The sequence below is a fragment of the Nannospalax galili genome, unplaced genomic scaffold (assembly GCF_000622305.1).
Source record: "Nannospalax galili isolate Female #2095 unplaced genomic scaffold, S.galili_v1.0 scaffold1131, whole genome shotgun sequence".
Classification (NCBI taxonomy): Eukaryota; Metazoa; Chordata; class Mammalia; order Rodentia; family Spalacidae; genus Nannospalax; species Nannospalax galili.
The window spans coordinates 1,400,959-1,416,409 of record NW_008329039.1 but is presented as its reverse complement, the minus strand read 5'-3'; the positions used below and the strand labels follow the sequence as shown (position 1 = coordinate 1,416,409).

General features: G+C 38.6%; 1 protein-coding gene across 1 annotated transcript in view; it reads right to left on the bottom strand.

Annotated features, from left to right (window-relative positions):
- Lrriq1 (leucine rich repeats and IQ motif containing 1) overlaps positions 1-15,451 on the bottom strand; it is a 209,969-nt gene that overhangs the window by 169,610 nt on the left and 24,908 nt on the right. Inside the window, exons 9-10 of the mRNA XM_029562350.1 lie at positions 4,836-6,413; positions 1,186-1,338 (exon numbers count right to left, since the gene is read on the bottom strand). Of these exons, the coding sequence (XP_029418210.1) occupies positions 1,186-1,338; positions 4,836-6,413 (1,731 nt within the window). The remainder of the gene's footprint in view (positions 1-1,185; positions 1,339-4,835; positions 6,414-15,451) is intronic.

Genomic DNA, 15,451 nt, shown 5'->3' with positions numbered 1-15,451 from the left:
AAAATAGGGAACAATACAACAAAATATTTTGAACTGCCTGAACGAACAAGATGAAATATTTGCCAGTCGTGTCTCTCCTGCTCTGGATGAGAAAGTTCTCAGTAGTTAACCAAAGCCCTGTTTCAGCAATTACTCCTGCATGCAGGAGGGGAATAACTTTTCATTTATATTACAGTTCTCTGAGTTGTATGTACCATGCTTGTGTAAAATAGGGAACAATACAACAAAATATTTTGAACTGCCTGAACGAACAAGATGAAATATTTGCCAGTCGTGTCTCTCCTGCTCTGGATGAGAAAGTTCTCAGTAGTTAACCAAAGCCCTGTTTCAGCAATTACTCCTGCATGCAGGAGGGGAATAACTTTTCATTTACATTACAGCTCTCTGAGTTGTAAGAACCATGCTTGTGCATGCAGTCAAAGAAGTACACTGACAGGCTTCTCTACCTGGATCTGATTTCGATGCAAAGGTCCTGGGCTGACTTGAACTGATGAGACTTTGAGGTCTCTGGGTCATGAGCATATTTTTGTATATGTAAATTATTAAAAGACAGAGCATGGTAGATTGTGAAAGAATGTTACCTTGAAAGTTTTCATTAAAGCTCATAACCTAGTATTCATACATTTGTAGTCCCCTCACACATGAACTCTAAGCTTAACCACGACATATCAACCAACATAATGCAAGCAGATGCTTGATAAACACTCGCATATTGGATCATGCCTTGGTGAAATGTTCAGTTTTGAATCTGGCCATTCTGGAAAAAACTCCCACATAGCCTTGAGAAATTCCAACCTCTAAGACTTCCCCATCAAGGCAACAAAAATCAAAAAGAAAAGATTTGGGAACTTTTTCAACCCAAGTCAACACATTATGAACCCAACTAGTTCCAGTGACAGAATCACAAAAAAAATAATATGGCCGTTTTAAGTGACTATTTTAAGGAATGTATTCACTTATTATGCAGAAGAAAGTAACAAAACAATAACCATACCATCTACAAAAAGTAATTTCTAGCTCAGGACAACTCATCATCTCTCTCTTGTTTCTATGAACTAGTCTCTTGGTTGCTTTAGCCCTTGAGTTATAGTTTACTGTTTCTTCGAAGCTGCCATTTCTGAAATGTAAACCTGAACCCATTTTATAATTTATTATAAGGTAAATGATGGTAAAAAAAGGACATGCCTGTGCATCAATATACTTAAGGTTTTTGCAGTTGTTCAGCCCATGCAAGGAACGTAATCCACAGCGTTGGAGAGACAGAAGCTGAAGATTTGGGCACTCTGCCAATGTAGACAGACAGCAGCTGGTCAAATCCTGCAATGTAATAGTTGTAACCTAGAAAGTTCAAGAAAATTGTGGTGAGTAACATTGTTGAACAACACAGTATGACTTATATTAGCCTTGCAAAACTGTCATTCACCTAATAGTACAAGCGTTCATGGACAATTCAAATTCAAAGATAAAATATACAAAAAAATATGTCAATCATTGACTAGCTCATTCCTTACATTTTAGTAAATTCTTCTTTTTGTTGTTTTTCTTACCTTTGGCATTACTTTCTATTTTATACTGCATAGAAGTTCATGATTTGTGTTTGACAGTTACTGTGAGATGACTGGCTCCATGAATGGGAGGAACAAGCACTGATGGACATATGAAGAAGCCACTTAGTCTACTCCTTGATTTAAGCAGCAGAAGTAATAACATGTGTTTTTAAACTTTGGGTATGTAAAGTTTTCACTTTCATAATTATCTAAGAGTGTGTCAAGTAGTCATAATCTAAAACAATTTTTGAAACAAATTATCTTTCTTTAATTCCAGAAAGAAAATGTGTATCCACTTATGTGGCAGTGACAAATATACTGCTTATTGGATCCAAAGTCAAACAAATAAACTCTCTAATTATGAAGCTGACTCTGTACTAGAAAATAAAAACATTATTTTGAATTGAGAACTTAATGACTCAAAATCTGACAAGTTTGGCATTATAACACATTATTCAGTCTGATTTGATAAATTGTTGCTTTAAGGCAACTACATAAGTGTGATTGAATTCCAGTAATTTATGATGTGGCAATTTCTTTAATTTCTGCAATTCTATTTCATTATAATTTGAGAAGAAAGGTTGTGTCAATAACCTTGTAATAGGTATCTATTTTTAACTATGGAGTTTCATAGCATCTCTTCCAATTTATTGAACATTTGAAAAGTCCTATGATATAGCAATGTATTCTTCTGTACCCCACCTGAAACTTTATCAAACATATATCAAAATAAATTTTCATATTCATTGTGGGAAATATATGATAATAATCATATGCATAAAACTGCCTTGAGTCCCTCAAAATTAAATCAATACACAACTAATAGTCACATGAGTCTATCAGTATTTGGTCAGCTTGCAAAACAACAGTTGGAGCATCATGGATGTTGACTAAATGTATCTTATATTAAAAATAAATAAAATTTTCCTAACCTGTTGAAAAATTCAAGTATATTTATAGCACTCATAGCTTACTTTCCTATCAAGGACAGGGGAAGTGAGGGGGTTGGGGGGCTTCACCATCTTGGGCCATGGCCAGTAGGCTACAATGTAGGAAGAAAGTCCAAGTGTACCCACAGCTTTGTAAGTAACCCCACCACGATCCAATGGACTGTTAGTAAGCCCAATAAATTCTTTTGTTCTCTAAAGTGTAGTTTGGAGGAATATTATCTCAGTTTGTTGAAAGAATGGTGGGAGGGGGGAACCTGAAGCTGCATGCACCTCCCAGAAAAAAATTTAACTATAGCTGGTCAAAACTGAAATTTTTAAAATAAAAATTTATTATATTCATGTCTAAAATAGAATTTCACTTTCAAGCCTAAGTTAAATAAAAATTATGATTTTTTGCAGCATTGTATATTTTAAAAGATCCAATTTCCAGGTCTTTTAAAAATTTTATTTTTTATTAAGTTTTCTTTCTTATTTTTTATATTTGTTGCATTGTTAGGAATTGTACCCAGAGCCTCACACATTGTAAAAAAAATAAAATATACACTAAGCCTTAATTCCGGTTATTGGAATTCATTCTGGTGCAGGGACTTGAGAGATGCTCAGTGGTTAGGAGCTTATTCTACTGTTGCAGAGAATCTGAGTTTGGTTCCCAGCACCTGTACAAGGTGAAAAGGAAAAGAAACATGTGCGCACATTTAGTGCTGCTCTTTATGTGCCTGACACCCCTGTCTTATGGCTGATTCTTGTACTTTACTATGCTTTAGGACAACTAGAAGTCACGCTAATGTCTGTAATGGCTTCTGAATAAACACTTAAGTAAATACTTAACTATAGTAAAATGGAAGACACAAAAGAGACATAAGAAAATACCACAGCTAGTAGTAAAATGTCTGTTAAACATTCACTGTATTGGAGCAGTCACTTACATAGATAGCTAAAGATGTCTTAATTCTTGTCTGCAATATCTGTTTCTGTAAGCACACTGACCATTTACAGAATTTCCTGTAATGGCTTATATACACATAGACATTTGGGTTGAAAGTCAGTGTAGGCTAGAGTCTAAACAGACCAATACTGTACCCATTAAAAAAATGGCATAAAAAAGCTCTCTAAAAGCCTTTCTGTAACCCAGGCCCAGAACCTCAGAGCCTGGGTCCACTAGCATAATAAAAGAGAATTCTCCAACTTTCTGGGTGAGTGTTTGATTTCTGCAGCCTGATTTCCTATAACAAGGGTGGTTCACAACCACTTGTTAGTCTAGCTCCAGGGAAATGAGCACCCTCTTCTGACCTCCATCGACAGGTACTGAATGAACTCAAATGCACAAACACATAGACATAATTAAAATATGAAGATTAAAATAAAGTCCTGTCTTCCTCAGTACCACTTCTTTCTCTTTTCTCTTTAAATAAACATTTCCAGCATTTCTAATTAGTCTTGTTCTCTTTTTCCTTCAAGGTTTTGCTAGAACTAGCACTTCTCTTCTCAAAGTGGTTTTTTTGTTTTGTTTTGTTTGTTTTTTGGGTTTTTTTTTTATTTTTATTTTTTTAACTAACTGTCCTCAGACTCTCTAGGAAAATGATGGCTCCATTATTGCTGTATCAATAGTACAGCTCTCTTGGCATTTATGACTCTTGCTGTTATTATCTGTTAACATTCCAACATCCTCTACTGATGAAACTTGTATGCCAGATCCCACCCATAGAGTCTGAACATAGTGGAAGCTCAATGTTCCACAAAGGTATGTGTGAATTGTCCATACTTTTTCAATAAATGCTTAACATTTGCTGATATTGTGGTCTCCATAGCAGAGGAAATAAGTAACATTTAATGAAAATGATTTCATACTTCAGGCATGTCTGTGCCACAATTAGGCAGCACATGGCTAAGTGACATTTCCATACAGGAAGTTCAAGTCCTCCTTTTTCACAGCAGAGGTCACATTCAGGGGATTTCACTCTATCTGAATGGAACCAGATTGAAGCCCCAATTTGAAGTAGACTACTATCTGAATTTGAGTGTCCTGCCCAAAGTCCAACCTTAAATTTCCAGATGCTTTCACACCTAGGCTTAACCATTACAGGGTCTTTGAATCACATGTCAAGATACTGAAAAATATAGGTCAATGGTCTTTGTTTTGCTAAGGAAGGCAATATTCTGAAAGCATGCAGTTGAGGTTTTACAAGTATAATCCCTCTGAATTAGAACAGTATTCCATCAGTGACTTCATCTACTAAGAGGCAAGGTTCTTAAATATAAAATATTACATTAAAAGATGAAAATCATAGTACAGAGAATTAATTCTATATGAAAACCAGTATTGTCAAATTATAAATACCTGCTGTAAAGTATCCCAAGGGCCATGCCGAAGAATTTCCGAGGAATCCAAAGGAGGCATCTTACTGGCTAGGCACTTCACAAATCTCTTTCTTTTAATGACATTCTTGTGTTGATTTTGCTTGAAGATTTCAAACCAAGGTTTAAATGATTTTATCCAAGCTTGTCTCCTTTCTTTAATGGAAGATAAAAATGTTACCTGTGGGACTGGGCAGGGCATGACACTGTCACATTCAGCCCTGGATTCTTGCCACTGTTCCAGAATTTCTTTCATCTCAGATTTAAGAGAGCTTTCCTTTTCAGAAATCAAGAGGTGTTTTGCATTGTAATTATCCACATCACCACTGGGAGCAAGATTACCTAAGACATAATCCTGCTGATTTGTTTTGCCTTCTGTGTGCCCCAAGGTGCCCGTGTCAACAATCACAGTATCACAAGGCAGAGCGTAGTCTTTGGGGACTTCCTCCATTCCTTCTGACTTCCTGTCAATCACTTTGTCTTCTAGTATTACATTTTCCTCTACAGCTTCAGGATTTTTTAAGGATGGTGATAGTATTTCCTTCGCTGGAATAACTGAAGTATTATTTTCTTCAAGTATCTCTTTGTTTTCTACTTTTCCCATCAACCCCTCTTGGTCATCTTTAATGGTTTTCTGTGCGTCCCTGTTGTTCACCTCACTCCTTCGATCATGCCCGGATATCACGTGGGTTTCCTGTCCCACAGTCTCCCTTGTGGTGTGTGCCATACTTTCCTCTTTTTGAGTCTGAGGCTTTAATTCTTGCCCCTGGCACTGTACATTCTCATTTTCTTTTAGGTCTGAGTTTTCCAATTCGGTTTTTTTGTCAATATCTTCATACTTTAGCTCTGGTTTAACCAACTTTTCAAAACATTGGGTTTTTGATAAGTCTTCACTTTTTTCCTTCATTTTTGAGTCTACAAAAATGGCTTGATTTGGTTTTAATTTTACTTCTGTTGATTCTTTCAGTGCAGGCTGTCTATACACATTTTCTCTCTTGTTTGCTTGCGGAACTAGCCAGCCATCTCGCTTCTGTGAGTGCGGGCTCACTAGCTCTTTGGCTACACTCTTACTCTTGGACGCGTCTGTGACAGTTAAGGGTTTCCCACGGTATTCCTCCCACCCTAACGCACAGTTCATGGTCAGCTGTCGGCTGTCTTCTAATCTTGCTTTCTCCTTGTTTCGTAGATCCTCTCTTCGTTGCCGCAGAGTGTTCTTTTGCTCTTCATATTCAGTTTCTCTCCGTTTCTTTTCCTCCTGCATCTGCTTTTTTATCTCTTCTATCCTTTGTTCCTCCTCAAATTTTCTTCGTCTTTCTTCCTCCTTCTGTCTGATTTTTAGGTCGATTTCCTCCCACTCCTGTGCTTTCCTTTTCTTCCTTTCTATTTGTTCTTTTATGATTGGGGCATATTTTCGGTAAGTTACAAATGCTTTATATTTAGCTTGAATTTTTACAACTGCATTATGCCGTAATTCTAATGAACGTGCCTTTTCTTTTTCTCGTAACTCATTAAACCTTGTTTGTTCTTCATCTATTTGTAAATGCAAGTTTCTAATAAACTCCTAAAATCAAGTGAAATAAATACTAGTGAGCATAAACTAAATGTCATGTTAATGGATTACAAGCAAATACTAAACCAGTATCGATAGTGAAATTACTATAAAATACACTGAGATGAAATTACTTATTTTAAATGTATTAATTTTTAAAATTGGTAGAGACTGGAATCACATTAGGCATTTCATAATATTCTAATTTGCAAGAGATAAAAATTAAAAATTATCTGTAGATATGAAGCATTTGAAATCAGAATGATGAAGGAAAAGGCAAGGATAAACAGGCTAAAATTCATGTAAGAGAAAAGGATTCTAACCTTCCTGTGCTGGATGATGTGATTAAGAAGTCACTGTAGCAAGCAGAGTAGCGACAATGCACTCTTCTGTTCTGTGCAAGCACTAAGCATGCAAGAGGTACACTTACATACTTGCAAGCAAACACTCATACATATAAAAGAAAGATAAAACTTAAAAAAGAAAACGCACATAAAGAAATAAAATAATTCAGCAAATATTTAAGGAAAATGAACACAAAGGGCAGTGCAATCAATAAGCACAAAGAATTGATAATATAAACTGGATAAATGAATATAACTTTTCAGAACAAGTTACACCAGAATAAAATAATATTTAAATAATATGTGTTTAAATAAAATATGACATGTTCAAACAAAAAGAATGCTGCACAACTGATAACCTAAAGAAAAATTTTTAAAAAGTGTTATTAACAAAGATATGAAAATATATGATAATCAGAAAAAAAGCAAGCAATATGGAAAGTCTAACATATAAATAGTAGGAGTTCTAGAACAAAGATCTATGAAAAACTGAAGGGTAGAAAAAAATACAAAATATGTTTCTAATCAACAAAAGCCATAGGATAAAGAGCTGAATTAACTTGATATCATTTACAGTCTCTCTCTCCCAACAGGACATGTTTAGATCGGTATCAGCAATATTACAGAATTTAAAGCACAGAAATCGTCATGAGAGCAGAAATCTTTCCTGTTTGTTTGTTTGTTTGCTTCCACTTATTAGCATTAGGAAAAAGTTTATCACATAATAAAAAATGACTATATATATGCAGATCAGTGTATAAATTGTAAGGGGACTTCCCTGACATCAGACCATGTCTATAGCTCCCTTCAGAGATGGAGCCGCTCCTGTAGAATAAGGAGAGAGAGAGAGGGAGAGAGAGAGAGAGAGAGAGAGAGAGAGAGAGAGAAAGAGAGAGCTGATGAGGAGAGGATTGGGCAATTCTCCATCAGCCCATCAATAAGACAGTGCTTACTTTCTTTTCTACCTGTGCCTGGCCTGACTATCCCTTAGAGGATGGAGAAAAATGACCCCCAGAGGGGACCATAAATTACAACTATACTCCAACTATATCTGTTTTGTAACAGGGAAGGAAATTGGGCTGAGTTCACTTATATTCAAATCTATATTTTTTATTTTAGCTTTATTTTTTTACCACCATGATCACCCAGAATTACCAAAAAAAAGTAAAATAAAACGAGAAATATAGTCTATATTCACAGACTCTGGCAGTAGTATACTCTACCTAAGAGGAAAATTCCACTGGACAAAATGAAAAACCAGCTGAGAGTTCTTTGGAGGCTCCGTCAAAACTAAACAGGGTGTTAAGTACCCTGATGACCCCTCCACCTGCATGAATGTTTCCACTCTGAATCCCTAGGGCTGGAACCCAGCCACGATTCCTTTCCTTTGGCTTGAACATGAAGAAATTAAAAAGAACCTGGAAAATTATGCTGAAAATTCTGACATATAGATACAATCCTTCCATTGATTAAATTAATTAGATGAACTGTATTAAATTTTAGATCAGGCCATCTGGGCTGGAAATGATAAGAGAAGGAAAGGAAGAAAAATTGACATCATGGAGGGGATTGATAGCTGCCATGAGGGTCAATCTGACAGTAGACCTCCCTCAAGGAAATCAGTCAGGCCCAAAAGGGTTCTTCCTCTGTGGACCTGAAGGGAATGCCCACAGAAGGTAAACACCCAATGATATCATGCCCCAACTGTAAAGGGAATCACTGGAGGAGTTGTTGCCCTGGGAACCCATGAGGGCCCAGGTCCTTTCTCTCTGACATCATGATGGTTTCTGGGACTATCCACATCATCTCCCATTACATCTATCCACATAGAGGAGCCCTAGACAGTTCTGACTGTGGAGGATCAACAAATTGATTTCTTCATGGACATGGGAATGCAATTCTTGGCCCTGTCCTTCTCCCCTGGCACCCATATTTAAATTCCACTACCATTCTGAGCATATTGAACAAGTCCATAGAAAGTTATTTTATCTGATCACTTGCTTGTTCATGGGGACATCTGCATTTCTGTCACTGCTTTCTAATATTACTTGACTCTCCTGCCCTTTTATGGGGAGGGATTTGCTGTCTTAACTCAGAGTACAGCAATTGCTCCCTTCAGGACACAACTGCTACTTGCCCTTAGTAAAAGCCAATATCGTCCCTCAGTATGGACTGATGGGGCCACTATTGAAAAAGATAGAAAAGCCACCCCTGTAGTTATTCATCTTAAAGACCTTCCGACTTTCCTCATCAAATGCAACAGCCCCTCAAACCCCAGACTAGGAAAGGATTAATCCCCATCATCATTAACCAAAAACACCAAAGATCATTAATTGAATGTTCTAGCCCCCTATAATGCTTTGATATTGAGAGTCAAAAAGGGCCTCAAAAAGTCGGGCTTAGTAGAGTCTCTGACTGACCAATTAAGCAGTGGTCCTTCTCCACCCATTGATCCCTGACCCTTACACCTTTCTGATTCAGATTCCCCTTGATAAGACCTACTATTCAGTGCTTGATCTCAAGGATGCCTTTTTCTGCATTCCACTTCACCCAGCTAGACAACCTCTATTTACATTTACATTTGAGAACCCTATTCGAAAAGCAGGCCAAGTTATATAGACAGTCTTATCCCAGGTCTTCTGAGGTGGTCCCCATTTATTTTGTCTGCCCCTGGCTCAAAACATAAGGGATTGGACCTATCCAGGAACCTCTCTAAACCAATATGTAGATGATTTCCTCTGTGTGGTTCAACTGAGAAAATTTTCTCCCAAGGGACAGAATCCCTCCTAAATTTTCTGTATGACAGAGGCTATAAGATCTCACAAGAGAAAGCTCACTTGTGTCAGACAAAGGTCTCCTATTTAGGTCTGGTCTTACCTTAAGGAACTAAGGCTTTGGGACCAAAATAGATCCAATCTTAGTGTTTCCTCTCCCCAGTACCCTCAAACAACTAAGAACCTTTGGGGGGGGGAGTTACTGAATACTGTAGAGTCTGGATTCCTGGGAATCCTTTTTATCAGCCCATTTATCAGGCACCTAAGGAGGCACAGACAAGAGGACTTAACCAGACTGAATGGCCCCCAGAATCACAAAGGGCATTTCAAGAGCTCAAAGTGATTCTAACCCAGGCCCCTGCATTAGGCCTGCCTACTCAACAGAGAATTCAACTGTATGCTACTGAAAAACAGGATACAGCCCATGGAATTAATACTCAGCTCAAACGGTCTTCTCCTCAGCCAGTAGGATATTTAGGCAAAGAATTAGACAAAGTAGCCAAGGGATGGCCTAGTTAGACAACTGGACAAGCAATGATATCTGTAGGGCTTCTGACCCCAAAGGCTAAGAAATATACTGTAGGGTATCCCTTGACAGTCTAAATGTCCCATGACATCCAGGCATTCTTAAATCAAAAGGTAGCCTATGGCTAATATACAGTCGTTGATTAAATACCAGGCTCTTATGCTTAAAGGATCAGGAATTATTCTTAAAATCTACCAAAATCTCTGAAGCTTGGGGGGGGGGCTCCTTCATTTTTGTGAAGAGATCTTCACTGACCACTATGAAGCCCATCTCTATCTAGATGACCAGCCCTTGGAGAACCTAGACTTAATATGTCATGAAAGATATGCTGTGGTCTCAGTGTCTGGAGTATCTGAATTAGTGTCTATTCCCAAGAATTCCAGTGCTCAATTAATGCAATTAACAGTTCTTACCAGAGCAATAGAATTATCAAACATATAAAGGTAAACATATATTTTCTAAATATGCCTTTCTCACCTTGCATGCTCATGCTGCCATTAGAAGGGAATGGTATCTATTGACCCCAGCAGGGATCCCTATAAAACACTTTTCAAAAGAGCCTCAAACTCATGGATGTTATCTTACTACACTCACAAGTAGCAGTAATTCACTGTCCTGGCCATCAGAAGGGAGATAACCAGGTAGCTAGAGGCAATAGGGTAGCAGATTCAGAGGCCAAATGGGCTACATTCGGACACCTAGAATGCCATGTCTTCTGGGAAAAGTCTCTACTGCCCCATGGAAGACCTGAATATTCCCCAGAAGAATCACATTTGGTCAAAAAGGAATACTTTCAGTTAGATACTAAGGAATGTTGGCTAGTTCCTGAAGGTCAGATTTAGCTCCCTTAAAGCATACAATGAAAGGTAATTAAAACTTTACAACATTTAGGACAGGATATATATATATATATATCTGGTAGTCAAAAGGCTATTAAAAGGACATGGCCTCAGGGATATAATACAACAGATAATAGAGGGATGCAAGATATATTAAAGAAACAAACCTAGAAGACACTTACAGTGGCCTGGAATAGAGAGATAGGGAACATATCCAGGTGAGGAATGGCAACTAGACTTTACCCACATGCATAGAGGCCCCTACTCTAAATGCCTTTTGGTCCTACTGGACACCTTCACTGGTTGGATAAAGATATTCTCAAACAAAAGAGAAAAGTCTTCTGAAATAGTCACAGTATTGCTCTCAGAGATAATTCTTCCCTTTAGACTAGTCCAGCATCTCTAGAGTGATAATGGTCCAGCCTTCATGGCTGAAGTCATATAAGGTTTACCAAAGACTCTGGGAATACAATACTCCTACATTGTGCATGGGGGTCATAGTCCTCAGGAAAAGTAGAAATGGCCAATGAATTCCTAAAGAAACTAATTCAGAAAGTTCACCATGGGTCAGACTTCTCCCCTTAACCCTGCTCAGTCTCAGTAACATCCCTAATTAACAATGTCTCAACCCATTTGAGGTTCTATATGACAAATTATTTGATACTAAACCCAAGACCACACATCTAGTGTCACAAATAACAACTCAGACAAATTTCAACAAGTCCTGTCAAAGCTACATACAGAACTCCCCCAAGAGGAACAGATAGGAACCCCTTCTGTGTCCATAAAATTTAGTATTTATCAAGAAACCACGTCCTATCAAGGGTCTCTCCAAAACCCTGTAGGAAAGTCCATATGTCATCATCCTGTCCACTCCTACAGTAGTTCTGGTACAGACTGGACACCTGGATATACCACATCTATATCAAACCCTGGACACCTCATTGGAACTGTCAGGAAAGACAACAGAACCCCAGGCCATCGCTGAGACCCATTACACCTGTGAACCTTTGAGAGGAGAGTACTCCTGGAGGCAACACTCCCCAAACTCTAATAAGTCTCAACATCCCTCAAACTTACATAAGTCTTTCTCATGCCTTGCACATTGCCTAGTATGCATGAGGGTCAGCCCTTCTGATAGGACTAGTTATTCTCTCCTTCCTCTTTACAGTATGGCTGCCTCAAGTTACTATCTGGTGCCATTCTTCCTGGTGGCCTTTTCTCTAGGTACCCAAGGATACCGCCTGACTTTGATTCAATGCCTCCCCCGCCCCGCCGGCAGGTTCTCATATTCTTTAACCATAACACATACCCATGGTTTACTCTTCCCAGTCCTGACAGTGCCATCACTAAAATGGGCTGTGAAGTGGTCAGGGACAGCCAGGAAGGCATCTATATCTGTAGACTAAGTTCTATTGTTAAGGGGTCTCGATTCATACTAAAATATTCACAATACTCTTTAAACTTGCATCAAACTAACAAGCTTCTGGAAACCCTTTTCTATAGACATCAGGGCCAAAGACTATCCAAAATCACACCAATTTTCCTAACATTGGTACAAGATCCACATATACTACTGAACTCCACTCACCCACCTGAGGCCATCTGTATCACCCCTGTAGTCATGCGTGACCCCCAAAATGCAGTTGCTCAAGGATGGAGTTTGGTGTGACACCAAACCTGTCTGAAAGACACTGCCCCATAAGTAGTCTTTGCAATTTTGGATTGCTCATAGAACTCCTTGATTAAAAATCCTGTCTTTCTTGAGGTAATTTAGTGGTCCAGTAAGCCAACTGTAACCTTCTATCTTTATGGCAGGGACAAACCAGGGACCCCCAATAGCAAACTAAGACTATACCCTATTTGGTGGTGATTCCCACAACTCTAAACCTACAGTGGGATACTTCCCACTTCTGGGTTGACACTACATACCCCAACTTTTCCTCAGCCACTTCCTTTCATGGTTGGTCTCTCAAAACTTCCCCAATGAACACCAGACAAGATGGTCCTTCCTAACAACATCAAAATCTACTGGGGGCATTGGAACAGGACTGGGGATTTCAGGAGAGATAGAATGAGCCCAGAGAGAAGAAGGACATTCTAGAAAGAGGGCTTTATCTCCAAATTAGGCCATCAAGTGGGCCTAACCTTCCAAGATGAAGAAGGATGGGGCTGGGGGCGGAGGGCTATAGCAAAGCAGGATAAAGGCCTACAAGGTTGGACTAGTATCTTGTCAACATTCACACTTAATATGGTACCACAGCTACTTGGGAAAAGGCCTGTGCCCAAACTCCCAAAATGCTCTTTGATTGACAAACAGAATCTGAACTAGCAATGTGTTAATGGGCCCCTCTCTTAAAATTTAAGCAAAAAAGTTTTAAAAAGTATTTACACTCTTTGGCATCCTTCCTCATTGGGACATTCTTAAGGCCACTCGCACCCAGGACACCTGCACTATGTTAGTCCAAGTCCCAAGAATCAATGAGGCAATCCAGCATCCTGTAGAAAAGCTCACAGGACTTGTGACTATTCTCAATGTCAACCAAGTAGTACCTATGGACCATGAATGGACCATACTAAAAGATCAGATCCACTGGGACTCTGTCTCTCTTTTCAGTTGCAGATGAGATCATAATGTGTGATTTGGCCCTCAAAAATAATGGAATTAATATGTAACCCAAACTTGGCCTTTGGTTTCTAATGCCATTAAACAAAATGCGTGGTATATGGCCAAGGGTTTAATGCTGGGCAGGAAATAAAAATGAAAGAATGATACTAACTGACTTTGACTGCAAAACCTTTACTTGAATCACAAACAAAACTGGAATAGTATATATTGGACAACTTATGTCAGTCCTTAAATTCTCAACCCTAAATCAAACCTACCATAATGAGGTTATAGTGGAAAGTCTTAAGGTAACGTTAAACCTCTCCATTCCTCATGAGGTCAGGACTTCTGAGACAATTCAGGCTGCTTCTACATTTAAACTAGAAACTGATATACTTCATATATTAATGGCAGACCAAGTGGCAGTAATTCACCAACTATGGAGAATTCTAAGCTGAGAAGGATGAATAAGAGATATAAAAGAATGTGATAAAGCCAGTTGACTTTTTTGGGGGGGAGGGGGTTGCTGGTTTTGATATCTCCTCTTTCTCCAAAATTCTATCTCCCAGGTCCAGATGGGAACATTCTCATCGCTATTCTAATTAGTGTGGTACTGCTTCCCCCTGAGGTAATTTGTTACACCTGTTGAGGCTACCAAGAGCACCCTAGCCATCACCAAATGGCAATTTTCATCCTTCCTGCTTCCAACTGCACTGATGTTAAAGCAACCCACCAGGCAGCAAGTTTTCTCAAGGCTTTTTGGACAACCCAGCATAAACAGCAGCAACCAACATTGGAGCAAATCCCAGCCAGCAGCCTCCTAGATAGAACTCTCCAATGGACATCCTGATTGCTGTCACCATGACCTCAATCAGCAGGAAGCATTCAGAGACCTACGACCCACTCCCAATACCTGTCACCATCAGTAATTGGAATGACCTCTTAGAGGAGGTAAAGAAGGATAAGAGGTACTGAAGGAGATTAGAAGATAGCTAATTCTGAACTAGGCAGTCAGGGGAGGAGGTCCCCAGAAAGCAGAGGAGACCCCAGAATAGATTCAGCTGTGTTCCAATTATTCTTACTTATAATCAAAATGGCCTATTCCTTGGTTCTTGCCCAAAGTCGGCACTTTAGGCTCCCCCATTGCCACCCTGAGACTCCCCTCTGGCAGGAATTTCAAGTTGTCTGCCCTTTCTCTACCCAATCAGATTCTTGTTTCATGTGAATAAACCAGCCAACAAAGTGCATCCTACCCTGTCCAAACCAAAGGAAGAAAAAGGAGCCCCTGTCCTGGTCTACCTCCTACCCTATAAAGTATAAATCCAAGACTCTCCACTGGGGTAGACATGATCCATTTCTGGGCCCCCTCTTCAGTCAGGGAATCTGTTTCTTTGTTGTGTGGAGTGTTGATTATATAATAAACCTTGGCTGTGTACTGTGACTACAAACGTCTTGCCTTGTAATGCTTCAACTAGTGAAGCAAAGGACCTAAGAATAGACCCTATCCAGCTTCAGGTTCAAAGAATATAAGGATTATGCTTAAAATTTGTGAATGATTAAAATAAATAAAGCTACAACGGAATCATATTTTTGAATTTTTGAAAATATAGTAGTAGAGCTGGATTTCATCACTAAATAAATAATTAAAAATTTTGAGAAAATTAATCATTCAAAACTGATTTTCTGACACTTATTTAAGTATAACAACAAAGGTAAAATGAGTCCAGAAATCAGAGAGAGACTCAGCATTTAAAGAATATTGAAAAGCAAAGGAGTCATTTAACTTCTTGTCTTTTTCTTCCATAATTTTACTTTTGAAGTCAGATATTAGTTTTAATTTTGCTCTTTTAGGTATTATGTTTTATTCATCTCGATACTTCTAAAATTTTACTTGTTCTGTGTACTGAATTTAGGAAATTTCACTACTAAATTCTCAGGTGTGATTTTCATAGTATTTAT